The 12905-nt window shown below is 46.7% G+C and overlaps 2 protein-coding genes across 9 annotated transcripts in view; one reads left to right on the top strand and one right to left on the bottom strand.

The window, feature by feature from the left end:
- Positions 1 to 1827, top strand: part of eva1bb (eva-1 homolog Bb (C. elegans)) — a 13117-nt gene extending 11290 nt beyond the window's left edge. For 3 of the 5 annotated variants that reach the window (XM_028036269.1, XM_028036270.1, XM_028036265.1), the window contains one exon: positions 281 to 1827. In XM_028036269.1, the coding sequence (XP_027892070.1) occupies positions 281 to 705 (425 nt within the window). In that variant the 3' untranslated portion in view covers positions 706 to 1827. The remainder of the gene's footprint in view (positions 1 to 280) is intronic. The other 2 variants (XM_028036268.1, XM_028036266.1) reach the window with 2 other exon arrangements.
- On the bottom strand, positions 1700 to 12905 carry thrap3b (thyroid hormone receptor associated protein 3b). Of its 4 annotated transcripts, none has more exons than XM_028036226.1 (12): positions 12534 to 12905; positions 10304 to 10449; positions 7367 to 8167; positions 6688 to 7290; positions 5573 to 5739; positions 5396 to 5507; positions 5251 to 5326; positions 4656 to 4831; positions 4452 to 4559; positions 3458 to 3608; positions 3211 to 3357; positions 1700 to 2575 (listed from the first exon to the last, which is right to left on the bottom strand). In XM_028036226.1, exons 2-12 carry the CDS (start codon positions 10423 to 10425, stop codon positions 2345 to 2347), a joined length of 2694 nt encoding a protein of 897 aa, XP_027892027.1. In that variant the 5' UTR covers positions 10426 to 10449; positions 12534 to 12905; the 3' UTR covers positions 1700 to 2344. The 4 variants fall into 4 exon arrangements, with proteins under 4 accessions (XP_027892027.1, XP_027892026.1, XP_027892028.1 ...); XM_028036225.1 differs by having other exon boundaries at positions 10304 to 10454; positions 12534 to 12904; XM_028036227.1 differs by lacking the exon at positions 4452 to 4559 and having other exon boundaries at positions 3458 to 3689; positions 10304 to 10454; positions 12534 to 12904.

Raw genomic sequence — 12905 nt, 5'->3', positions numbered from 1 at the left:
TAAAGTTTTTACTGTTTTAATTTTCTTTTGCTCAGAGTTACTGTCAGCTTCTAGATGTGAAACATCTACAGAACTCCAGAGTCTAGAAACGTTGTGCAGGTTCTGAAAAGACTGAATCATTTTCTCTGGAGCAGAAACTTCTCATCGTTACTTCCTGACCATTATGACATCAGCATGTCTGACCAATCAGAGCAGAGTGGGCAGTTCTTAAAGAGACGGTATCTGAGAACAGAACAGGTTCTGATCCGAATGGTTACCTGTCGTCTCCTCTGTGTTTCAGCCAATCCAGAGAGTTTTGCTCTTTACTTCATGATGGGCGTCTCGTTCGGACTCTTCGTGGCGCTCTGCCTCCTGGTGGCCGCCATCGCCTGCAGGTCCCGGCGCCACCGCAGGGATCCTCCGGCCCCCGACAGGCGGCACCTCAAAGAGTCCAGCGACGAAGAGGAGGAAGAGGAGGAAGAGAGCATGTTTGAGGAAGACCGGGCGGAGTCCGAGGGGAAGGTGGCGCTGGGGCCCTTGAATGACCGCAGCAGCCAGTCCAACGGGATCCTGAGGAGCCTCCACGTCTTCACATCCGCAGAGGAGCTGGAGAAGGCCCGGCGCCTGGAGGAGCGGGAGCGGATCGTCCGCGAGATCTGGAGGAACGGGCAGCCGGACGTCATAGTGACCGGGACAGGAACCATTGGCCGGGTCCATTACCGCTAACCGGGACAAAAACGACCAGACGGGTCCATTACCGCTAACCGGGACAAAAACGACCAGACGGGTCCATTACCGCTAACGTTCCGCTAACGCTAACCGGAACAAAAACGATGCTAACGCTAATGCTAACCTGGACGATTGGAGGGGTAAAATTGCCACTGTTCTGTTCTGGAGATGAAGTTCTCCAGAACCCCCAGGGTCCAGAATGATTTTCTTCTTCTGCTGCAGTGAGACTGAAACTGCTTCCTGGGAATCATTGGGAGTAAACAACTTTCTGACTGCTGTTTGTTTTTCTTTTCCCAGCTTGTTTACCGCATCACTTCCTGTGTTCCAGTTCTGACCGGGCCCTCTGGGGCCTCCGGGGCCCAGACTGGGCTGGATGTTTCTCAGGACCCTCCTGTGTCTCAGAGCAAAGATCCAGGAAATGGAAGATCATATTTTCACCATTTCTTATTCATTTATAAATGTGTCAGTTTCAACTAAATATTTAATTAGCAAGCTCAATATTTAGCATGGAGAAATAATATTTAGCTATCAAGCTAATTAGTTAGCTTCAAACTCTATATTTAGTTTAGTAGTTGTAGCTTAATTTTTAAACTAAATATTTAAATTAATTAAATTGGCTAGCAGAAAATATTAGGCGAGTCAGAATTTAAGCCCCAGTTTTCTCTGACAGGCTGATAATCCAGATTATTTCTGTTCAGTTTTCATAAACGAACAGCTTTCCAGGTTCCTTCAGCTTTTGCAAATTTTAGTTTACTCTAATTTTTGAAAACCAGGATAAAGACAGAACCCGAACGGAGCAGAAGGAGATCTGGAACCAGAACTTGTTTTCCAGACTGAAAAAGTTCTGAACTCGGTTCTGTCAGAAACTCTTTCCTCATTCAAACCAACCTGCAGCTTCCTGTCCATCATGAAAAGATGCAGGAGCGTGCACGTGCGCGTGCACGAGCACAACAGAGATAACAGGGAAAAAAAACAATTATCTCTCAGAACAGAATTTTCCAGGTTTTATTTTATTTTTCTGAATTTTCTCTAATAAAAAGTTTCCAGAAATCAAACTTCTACGTGAATCAACAGGTTTACAGAAATAAAGATGATTTTTTATTCCAGGAACATTTTCTGGGTTTAAATGTGATCTGACCCGACAGTGTGAATCCAGATCGAATCCAGATTTTCCTCCTGCAGCTGAAGTTCTAGAAAAGACCAGGAAACCCAGAAATGTCCCGACTCAAAGGAACATTTATTGAAAATAAAACAAATGAGTTTAAAGTAAAAAAGGTTCAGGCTGAAGCAGATGTCAGACAGTTGGTTCAGAACATGCAGGTCGGGTCCAAACAGCCTGAAACAGGATCTCACCAGAACTTTAAGCTAAATCTCTACAGCAGATAAATTCCTATGTGGATCTGGGCCAGTTTTACCACAGAGAGGTGTCGGCGGCGCCCGGGTCGCTGCTGATTGGTCCCGCTTAGCGGCGCCGTGCTAACAGAATCATGAACTGCGTTTTCACTTGTCAGCAGCTTTTATTCTCCTCTAAGGCACAAAAACGCTTTGATTTGCTGCAGAACATGAAGCTTAAAGTTCTCCCTTAAAAAGACATAAAAACAGAAACATGTCAACCGTTAGCTGGAAGATGGCTCCTCTACTTGGGGGTCCCGTCGCCGGAGGCCTTGGGCTCCTTGTGCTCCGCCTCCATGGCGTCGTCCGGCAGCTCGCCCTCCTCGCCGCCCTGGAACATGTCATGGGCCCACTTCGGGCTGCCGCCGCCGCCGCCGCCCTTACGGTACACGAAGCGGCCACGACGTGCCGGGAAGGAGCCCCGCCCCCGCCCCCGGCTCTCCACCCAGGTCTTTTCTCCGTCACGATCGTCGTGCTGGAAGAGGAGGAGGAGGAGGTGAGGAAGATCACCGGATTAAAAAGTTAAACAATCAAAAACTTTACACCAATAATTGGGTTATTTTTCCTGTCAGTCAAATTTTAACCATGTTGAACATTCATTAGAAATGTCAGTTTCAAACTAAGCATTTAATTATCAGGCTAAATATTCAGCTAGCTCAGAGCTACGTGTTGATCTCAAACCTGAATAGTTGCTGTCATAAGCAAATAAACACGTAGCTTTAGCTTCAAACTGACGTTTATAAATAACACAAAGTATTGCTGTTACTTTTTGACTAACTTTACAAAACCTCCCAAACGATTCAGCCCGTCCTTGCGGCCCTGACCTTTGACCCTAGAGCCTGACGGGTATCTGAGGTGGAGGGCGTAGCTTCTTCTCACATATAAACAGAGTAAAGAGCTTCGCTGCAAATTGTTCTATTTTCTGAAGCTACCTGGTTTTAAATCTGTGTAGTTCATAAATGTTTGTATGTCTGATGCAGAGTCATTTAATTAAACCATAAGAAGCAAAAGAAACAGAAATGTTTCTTTTGCTTCTGTGGTTCCTGATTAAAGCTCTGCTGCCCTCTGCTGGCCGCCACAGAAAGCACGCTGTAGAAACAGGAAACCCACCAGGTAGTACTTCCTGCTCTTGGGCGTGTACTCGGGGTCCCAGTCCTCCTCCGGGGGGCGCACCGGAGCGTTCAGGTTGGCCGGGTTTCCGTTGCTGTTCCCGGGATAATTTCCTCTGCTCCAGCCTCTTCCTCTCATCCTGGGAAACTGAAAGGAGAAAAAGGTCGTCGTCATCATCATCATCATCATCTTCAGCTCAACCTGACTCATCTTCATCATCATCAGGAGGAAGAGCCGAGAAACTTACAAATCCTCGGCCTCTTCCTCTGTCTGGGAAGTGGCCCTCGTAGTCCCGCGGCCCCCGGTCGGCGGGGCCGCCGTAGTCCCGCGGCGCGTAGCGCGGGGGCCCGTAGCCCTCCTCCAGATGCTCCGCCCCCTCCGCCAGGTACTCCTTCCCTCTGTAGTGGGGGGGGTAGGGCGACGGAGAGGAGGAGGAGGAAGAGGAGGACGGAGAGCGGTCACGCTTCTTCTTACTCTTCCTGTGAGAACAAACCAGCAGCTGTCGTCATGGTTACGCTCCTCCATGTCTCCCTTCAGCTATCAGGGAACACTGGCAACGCTTTGGAACAGTTAAAGTAAGGATCAACATCCTGCCGTGTCATGATGCTAACATTAGCTGCTAGTGTTAAAATCTAAGCCAGTTCAACATAGTATCCATTAAAACCCAGCTCTCTCTCACACAGTGTGACGTCTTCTCTGATCCAAACGGGAAGCAGTAATGGCGGCTCACGCTGATGTTGTCGTGTGATTGGTCAGTTTGAAGTTCTATCCAGGAATGTTTCTCCTCTAATGGTGCCATTCGCTCTGAGACATGAGGAATCTTTACCCTAAATAACTACAGAGATTATTAAATATCTAAAAACGTCCAGAGGCTGAAACCCGAGAGAACGCTTCGCTAAATGAAAATGGAGGACGGCGGACTCGCGGCCAGGTGGGTCAGGGTCGGCGCCGAGAGTAAAACGTTTCTACGAAAGTCCTGAAAAAATAGACTCTGAGCTGATTGGTCGACTTCTGATGACATATTAGAGTTCCCTTAAAGTTAGCATAAAACCGCAGTGTTTTATGCTAACAATGCTAACTGCTGCAATGCTAACAATTCTATTATAACAATGCTAACCAGGCTAACTGCTGTAATGCTAACCATTCTATAGTAACAATGCTAACCACACTGCTAACAATAAAATCTGAACTATGAACATTTAATCCCTCTTTCTCTCTCACACACACACACACACACACACACACAGACGCCTCCTCCCCTCCAAACACAATGCTTCACATTCATGATTGGTTCTGACCGATGATCCTGGGTCGGACCGAACTGTCCAAGCTTTGGAAAATCTTCAGATCTGAAATCAAACCTTCCTGGTTGCTGCATCTGAGCTGAACCCAGATCCTGCTCTGGTTCTGGTTCTGGAGCAGCAGAACAAAGCAGCGGAACCTACTTGGACTTTTTGTGGTGCTTCCCAGATTTGTCGGTGGAGCGCTCGCGGCTGGGCCCCCGGGAGCCTGCGGGGCTCCGGCCTCCGTCCCGTTTGTAGTCGTGCTCCTTCCCAGCAAACCTCTTTCGTCTTTCAATATCCAGCCGCAGGTCCATGATGTCTCCTTTGAACCGTTTGTCCTGCAGGGAGGAGAGCGGTTAGAGGCTGTCCGTTAGCCGTTAGCGGCGGCCGCAGTGGGACTGATAATCACATGAATGCAGTAAATCTGAACGTTGTCAGGCAGAAACATGCAGTAGCTCGGAAACAAAGTGACACTGTCAGTTTGAGGCTGGATGGTTTTTCTGACAGGAAAAATACTTACAAGGTAAAGGCACTGATGTTGATCTGGATCATAATTCCTTTAAGCCTTTGCTCGGTTCGTTTAAACCCAATCAATTACCATATCTCATAGGCTGGGGCTTTCTTGGCACTTATTAAACACATTTGGGCTCTTTTGATATAGAAATATGCATCCTTTGAAAGAAAAGCACAAAGCTGAACACTGCTGCTCAGGACTGCCTCAGACTCCAACAACGGCAAATTTCTAAACGCTCGTCACCTTGTAGCTCGACTCGTCCACCTCCTCAAACAGGTGAGGGTGCCTCTTAAAGGCACTGGGGGAAACATCGATTCTCCTGTGAGAGGAAGAGCAGCGGTCAGCAGGGGGTGGCGGTGGGGTCAAAGGTGAGAGGGCGGAGCCGTACCTGTGGATTTCTGGGCTCTTCCTTGGCTTCATCATTTCTGCCTCTGCAGCTTTTCTTTGGTACATGGCAAAGCGCTCACTTAAAGTCATGTCTGAGGAGGGGAAGTGTTGAGCTGCAAACACACAGCAGTTAGTGACACACACACACACACTGACGCCGAGCCGCCGCCAGCGCTACCTTTGATGTAGTGAACGATGGAGACGATGTGCTGGGCGAAAAGCTCGGACGGGCTGCGGCGCAGCTGGGCCGACTGGATGTGCTGGAAGATGGAGCGAAACTCTGGATCCTTCTTGGAGGAAAGCAGCAGGTCGCGCTGCGCCAGGCGCTCCTTCGACACAGACGAGCTGAGAAGAAACAGATTCACTAGTAACAACAAAACATCACAATATTCATACTCAGAGTGTGAAACTCATCACCGTGATTTATTTCATGTCGTTGACAGAAAATCAAAGTCAACATTCAGAGTCTCTAATGGAAACTCACCTCAGCTGCTGAGCTTTAAACCAGGAAAATCAAGTAGAGAAAATATGTTCAAAAACTAAAATCACCAAAATCTTTTTTTATCTACTCAACAATAAACCAAGCATGAACTATTTAAATAATCAGATTTGTTTTGTAGGAACAGGACCACAAAACTTCAAATGGTTGTCCGTGTTAATGAAAGGCTTCCAGTTTTTATCATTCTGGTCCAACTGATTAAACTTACAAATAAAAACAGGATGTTGGTCAGTATTCATCTGAAAACACTTCCTGTATCCAAACAACTGAAAATTCAATTAAAAGCAGATTTTGGTGCTCCAAGTTGAATAGATGTGGTCCAAGTTACCATGACAACAGAAGGAAACCAGAAGATGTTGGACAGCTTGCACCTAACATCTTTGGAAGTAGATTTTGATTTAAGTTTAATTTTGTCCTAATTTATGTAATTTATTCTTTAATTGTGGTCAATGTGAGACACTGAATTAAGAATTTACCTGGAATCATCAAAACTACAAGAAATAAAAGATTGAAATCTTTTACTCTGTTGAATTTATAAAAATGACCTGTCACTTTCTGAGATGGCTGGAGAGAAATATTGTACTTTTATGTAATATTCTTTTTTAAAAAAAACATATTTGTAATTCGGATTGTCCTTTAAGGTTCTTTATAAAATATTTCATAACCCTGATGCATTCTGTGATTTTTATCTTGTTTCTGCTCTAAATTGTGTCAACTGTACAGGAAACTAGATGTGAGTCTGGTCTCAGTGTGTTGTAATGCTGCTGTTCTCCAGCAGGGGCAGCAGAGGTTACCTGGCCATCTCCTCTAAGCAGCTCATCTTCAGCTCGAACTCCTCCCTTGAGGCGGACAGGCGATGCGGAGGAGATGGCTCCAGAGAGGGGAACGCGCCGGGGAACAGCGGCCGCTCCTTCTCCTTGGATGTCGTTGGAGGACTCAGGCTCCTCTTGGTCTTCTCTTTCTCCTTCTTCTCCTTCTTCTTGGACTTCTCCTCCTTCTTGGATGAGTGTTTGCGACTCCGGTACAGCTCTTCCTCTGCTTCATCAACAGCCTCTTCTTCTTCTGCATCTCTGCGGCCTTTCTCTTTGGCCGACTGATAGGATGTGGAGTAGTTCGGCTCGTCGCCCCATTTGCCAAAGATGTCGCGCTCTGTAAGGACGGGTTTGCCATCGGCGTTTTCGTTGATGATCCGGTCCTTCAGGCCCTGCGACTCCAGGAACTCCTCCTCCCCCGGGTCAAAGAAGGGCAGAGTCTTGTCGTCTTTGGGATCAGCGTACGGAGATGCGGAGATGCTGAATATGTCGGAGGACTTGGAGCTTTTCTCAGGGTCTGCGTCCTTCTCCCGGCTGCTCTCCTTCTCAGCTGCTTGCTTCTTCAGCTGCTTCTCAGCCAGGAACCTGGAACAGAGACTCAGGTGAGGTCAACAGTCAGGAGGAAGTTGATTGGATGAAAATATGTTGGAAATGGACATACTTTTTAAAAGCTGCGGAGATCCCAGCGCTGTCTCCAGGTTTGGTGTCGTCCTTGGAGAAGAAGCCGAAGCCGCTGAAGGAGGCCGTCTGTCCGGACTTGGAGGGGCTCTTTCCTGGAGGAGAGACGGAGCCGACGGTCTTCCACATCTGACCGCCGCTGCCTTTGGCCTCCAGGTCCAAAGTGTCCTCCTTTTTGGAGTCCGGACTGCGCCGCTTGGGGCTGGCATCATAGTCGATCCACTTCCCGCCAGACGTTTTGGCGATGACGGTGCCGTCGGCGGCTGTTGCCGATTTCTCTGGCTGGCTCTCCGGCTGCTTGTCTTTAGAATCCTTGGACTTCTTCCGACTTTTGCTGTCGTGGCGTCGGGATGAAGATCGGGAACGGGAGCGGGACGAGTAGCTGGAGTGGCGGGACTGGCGGGACCGGCCGGAGGATGAGCGGTCGGAGTAGCGGGAGCGGCTGCGGCTTCCTGAGCGCTTCTTGGGCGTGCGGGAGCGCGAGTAGGGCCTCCTGGGGCTGTGGTGCTCCTGCCGGTCATGCCAGCCTCCGCCTCCGCCTCCGCCTCCGCCTCCGCCTCCGCCTCCGCCACCGCCACCCTGCCAGTTGGACTTGTAGCCATAGCCTCCCCTTCCTCGGTTCTGGTAGTGGCCGCGTGGGTAGTAGCCACGGTTACGGCCGCGGTAGTAGTACGGCCGACGGTAGCCGCGGTTGTAACCCCGGAAGCCTCTGTTGTTGCCCTGGTAGTCCCGGGACGGGTAGTTCCTGTAGCCCGGGGAGTGGGAGCGGGAACGGGACCGGGAGCTGGAAACGGGATGAGAGACGGACAGTCAGGACCACCAGGACACGCTTCAGCTGATTGGACCAATCAAAGCCCTCCAGCAGGTCAAATGTAGAGCTGTAAAGATTCCTCAAGTGATTCGAGTACCTCTATTATTAAAATACCTCGAGGAAACTTTACCTGCCTCGAAGCTTTGTTAAATTATGTTTTATTGTTTAGCACATCGTGTTCCAGCCGGGTCGTCATTTCCGTTGTGCAGCGCTCCCTCTTCCGCCTATGAGTTGTTGACGAAAGCTAAGTATTAGCAGCACAACGTCCAATTTTAAATTTTGGCCTTGGAGGATTTTACTGATTGATGATAATGTCCTGGTTTTTCATGTTTTTCAGGGGAACAATAAGCATCCTTAAAATAACTGGCGCAATGCCTGGAGTACGGCAGCCTTTCTCTGCCGAGAGCTGCTTCCTGGTGGCCGGTGCTCAGAGCGAACGGCGGGGACGACCACAGCGGAGTATTTATACAGGTGAGTCGATAAACTGAACACTGCGGGCGAAGCTTTACGGAAGAACCGGAAATTAAAATGGGTGGCGGAGCGAATCGTGGCGGTACAGAGCTGGCAGAAGAGTTTCTCTGATGAACAAAAGTGTCAAATCCCGTCAACCAGCGGAGGCGGGGACGTTTGTCCCGTCAGGACAATAAACCTTCCTGCCGTTTTCTGAGTGGAAGATCGAAGTTGATTTATTTTAAAATTCCTTCCTAAATAAATCTGTGAGTTTTGCTCCTTCATCAGCCTACTCAGGAGGAACTCATTAATCACTCTGATCATTCTGCGCTCTGAACAGCTGGAGGCGCCACCACAGCAATGTGCACTGTAAAACATCATGGGCCTCATGTATAAAACACTGCGCAGTTTTCACACTAAAACTTGGCGTACGGACAAATTTAGAAAAGTGTGGCGCACAAAAAAAGCCAAATGTATAAAGCCTTGCTGCTCACCTTTCCTTTATACATCCTAATTTACAGGAAGCAGAACGGAGGCTGGTCCGTCTGTCGCCTCCATAAATACATCTTAATGTAAATTAGTATAAATACCCCGAGGTCTGCCGCCACGTGAAGCAGTAACCATGGCAACGGCCTTGTTTGTAGCAGTATAAGTATTTATAATAATAATTATTATATATTTTATTTAAAAGGTGCTTTCAGGGCACATAATGTCACCTCACAAAAATAAAATAATTCATTTTAAAGACAAAAAAATCCAAATAAAAGAATAAATAAAGATCTGGTTTGACTTACTGAAGGTTCACCTGCTGCTTGGAAAATTAAAATAACATCAACTAGAAAAAGGTTTTGATTTTAACTCAGAAATTAAAGTTCAAGTTGATTTAACAACAAGAGATAATCTGTCTAAACTTTTGTAGATTGTTATTAATCTTAACGTCAAACAGTCCTCACCGAGATAAACAATCATGTTTCTGTAATATTTTCACTCATCAGGCTATAATAGGTCATAATTTTAAGTTCAGAAAAATGGAGTAAACATTCATACATCTGCACACTGACAGCTGTATAATAAAAATATTTGATTGAATGACATTCAGATCCGTGTAACACCGCCGCAAAGCATCCTGGGAAATAGTTCTACTCCAGCCTTGTCCTTCTTTCTGTAGTTTTAACTCAAATTAAAACTTCTTTTACTCAACATTTGGAGTTCATTTGGAAAAAGTTAATAATTTACTACTGTAAGTTTATCTTTCACAAACTCATGTTTAAGTTTAAAATCTAAAACTTGAAGATTTCTTTGGTTTAAAGAGTCAAAGTCATTGGCCAGCTGGATGTTTTACAGTGCAGCAGCGTTCCTGGTTTTAAACCGCTTTCAGAATTACAACCGGGCCCAAAAGAACCGCTGCGATTCTGCTGGACCGGTCAGACGGCACCAAGACGTTTAACTGCTAAACTATCCAAAAACATGAGGTCACAAGGTCAATGAAGGCCCCAACCACCCCCCCTCCTCCACAGCAGGGGAGATAAGAGGGCAAAGGGCAACTAGGCAGTTTGGTCTGTTTAACCCGTTAGAGCCAACATGGAGGCATGTACAGAGCCTGTAGGAGCTCAGTGGGTCCGTCCTGAGGTTCAGACCGGGTCGGTAAACGGATTCTACCTGTAGTGGCGCTTCCTGGATCTGGAGCGGGAGTGGCTTCGAGACCTGGACCTGGAGTAGGACCTGGATCTGGATCTGGACCGGGATCTGGGTCGGGACGGAGAATCCAGAACCTTGGACATGTCTGCAGTCAGACTGGGTCGATTCTGTCCTGAGGAACACAAACACAGCCATCAGGGTGAGAGCGATACTGGCGGTACCGGCACCGGGGGATCCAACTTGGTCAGAAGAGCAGGAACCAGAGTGGACCTTAACCAGAACCCGGTCCAACAGCAGAACCTTCAGATGGAGCTGGAAGGGAATGAAATCTGAGGCTGATGGAGAATCAGAGGCACCTGCACTGTATGCTGCGCTGCACTGCATGCTGCGCTGCGCTGCATGCTGCGCTGCGCTGCATGCTGCGCTGCGCTGCATGCTGCGCTGCGCTGCATGCTGCGCTGCACTGCATGCTGCGCTGCACTGCATGCTGCGCTGCACTGCATGCTGGTCCTATCAGCAGTTTGATTCAGGTCCAAACATGCTGAATCATGATTTTATTTCCTAGTAAGGAGGATTATTTCCATCTCAGGCTGCAGTTAAAGGTTCATTAAAAATCTATTAGGATAAAAAAGTGGCATTATGCAGATTAAAAAATGCAACTAAAATAATTTAATTAAATTTCCAAGTAAAAGAAATAATTGTGTATTCCAGTTAACAATTAATAAATGACTCTATTCGTTGACAATAATTTCAATAATCGATTCATGAGATTAATTATTTAATCAATGTAATCATCAAGCTGCCATTTCACATTCAACATTTTTTAGTGATATTTAAAAACCAAATAGAAACCTCTCTACATCCGACCCAGAGCAGGAAGTAACAGGAAGTAGCAGGAAGTAACAGGAAATAGCGTTCCTCCTGTGAATGACACCAAATTGCTGCTGCAGCTTCATCTTCCTTAGTGACCCATAAACCAGCCTCCGCCTCCATTGTTCCTCTGTTTTAGGTCTGCCTAGTAACAGTTGCTATGTACCAAGCAGGCGGCCATAATGGTTTCTGTCCATCAGTCCTGAGACCATATATTTACATACAGCACACAGGAGGAAGGAAGATGTTTTAATTTCATGAAAATAAAAGGTCACATGATGCTAATTTAAACATCTGCTAATAACAGAGTCAGCTTCTATGATTAAAAATACAAAATAACTACAAATTAATGACTTTGTTAGTGCTGCAGTTTTACAGGCAGCACTGCAGGATTTTTCTATTTCATCCTCAGATCTGCCATGTTGGATCTAAAACGGCTTCATAATCAGAACATGCGGCTCCTGGAGTCTGCAGACGGACACCCGACCCAACAGAACCAACAGAACCGCCTCTCTGAGCTCCACTCAGTGATCTGTGGCAGGAAGCCATCTTGAATTGCCTCCTTCTCCAAACAGATTCAGAGTCTATGTTCATATTCTGATCAGTTTTAAACCAGATCAAACTAAGATAATCCAACCAAATGGTGAACAGGAATTAGAAATATAATCTCACCTTCAATCTGTTTCTATTCTGGTCCAGTTCTGGATTATTGGATCCATAAAACTGTGATCATGTTGGGCGATCCTGATCAGCTTTAACATTATTTCCTTCATTCCAGACAGACATGAAGATTATTGTTAAGATTTTGGTCAAAACTGTTTTATTTACCAGAACCAGATAGTCCGCAAGTCAATATTTACAACTAGCTTTAACCAAAGATGATCATATTTGAAAGCCAGCGAGGCTAAAGGCAGCAAGTCTTCATATAAACGGTTCATACACATAAAGCAAAACGCATTAATGTATTAAGTTTAGGCAGAACAATAGGATTATCAGATTAAGTGACTTTGTTCTCAACTATAAAAATGTCAGAATATTCATAGACCCAGGCCAGAATTTTTAAGTAGTTTTGGGTCAAAACTTTCGGTTCTGATCCAGGAACCTAAACTGGCTCAGAAATCAGGTTTAAAATGTCTGATCATCCAGAACCTGAAACCAGTTAAAACTTCCAGTTTTTCACATTAAAACAGTAAGTAAAGTCTGGAAAATATGCCCCAATGAAAACTGAAATCCCTGCAAATCCAGATTAAATGAACCAAATCCACCCCAGGGAGTTCTGTTCATCTCCGCGGCCAAACCTTTAACCGTTAAACCGATCAATGTTAACCAGGTTCTGAATTTAACTAGCTGCTCGCCCGGCTAGAAAATAGACTCGCCCTACCTTTCTCCTTCTGCAGATGTTCTGGTTCTGTTGATCCGGATGAGAGTTCTGGGGAGCCGCGGAAGGTTCGGGCCCAAACGCCTGCAGCTCCGCCGCCTCCTTCCTGGTTCCTCAGCAGCCGAAGCTAACGATGCTAATAGGCTAGCTGCTGTCGGGTTAGCCGTTGGCAGCCCCAATAAACAGCAGAAGGTAAAAACAGGAAACCCGGAGGTCCACTGCTGTGTTCCGGCCCATAAACATAAACCAAACGTTGTCTCTGCTGGGAAATTGTAGCAAAAAGCTCGGTTCTGGTAGCAGCGAAGTTCAACGGCTCCGAACCAGCGAGCTGACGCTAGCTGACGGTAACAGGCGGTTTGGCCAATTCACGCGAGA

This window comes from Xiphophorus couchianus, chromosome 13 (genome assembly GCF_001444195.1).
Source record: "Xiphophorus couchianus chromosome 13, X_couchianus-1.0, whole genome shotgun sequence".
Classification (NCBI taxonomy): Eukaryota; Metazoa; Chordata; class Actinopteri; order Cyprinodontiformes; family Poeciliidae; genus Xiphophorus; species Xiphophorus couchianus.
This window is presented reverse-complemented; position numbering and strand designations above follow the sequence as displayed.

What these genes read in the sequence shown, in the direction of transcription:
- thrap3b (XM_028036226.1), bottom strand. Translation starts at nt 10,425, where the DNA reads ATGTCCAAGGTTCTGGATTCTCCGTCCCGACCCAGATCCCGGTCCAGA. An exon ending in TGCTTAGAGGAGATGGCCAG is followed by an intron (nt 5,740 to 6,687) that starts GTAACCTCTGCT and finishes GTTTCTTCTCAG; the next exon opens with CTCGTCTGTGTCGAAGGAGC. An exon ending in TGGACGAGTCGAGCTACAAG is followed by an intron (nt 4,832 to 5,250) that starts GTGACGAGCGTT and finishes TCCTCCCTGCAG; the next exon opens with GACAAACGGTTCAAAGGAGA.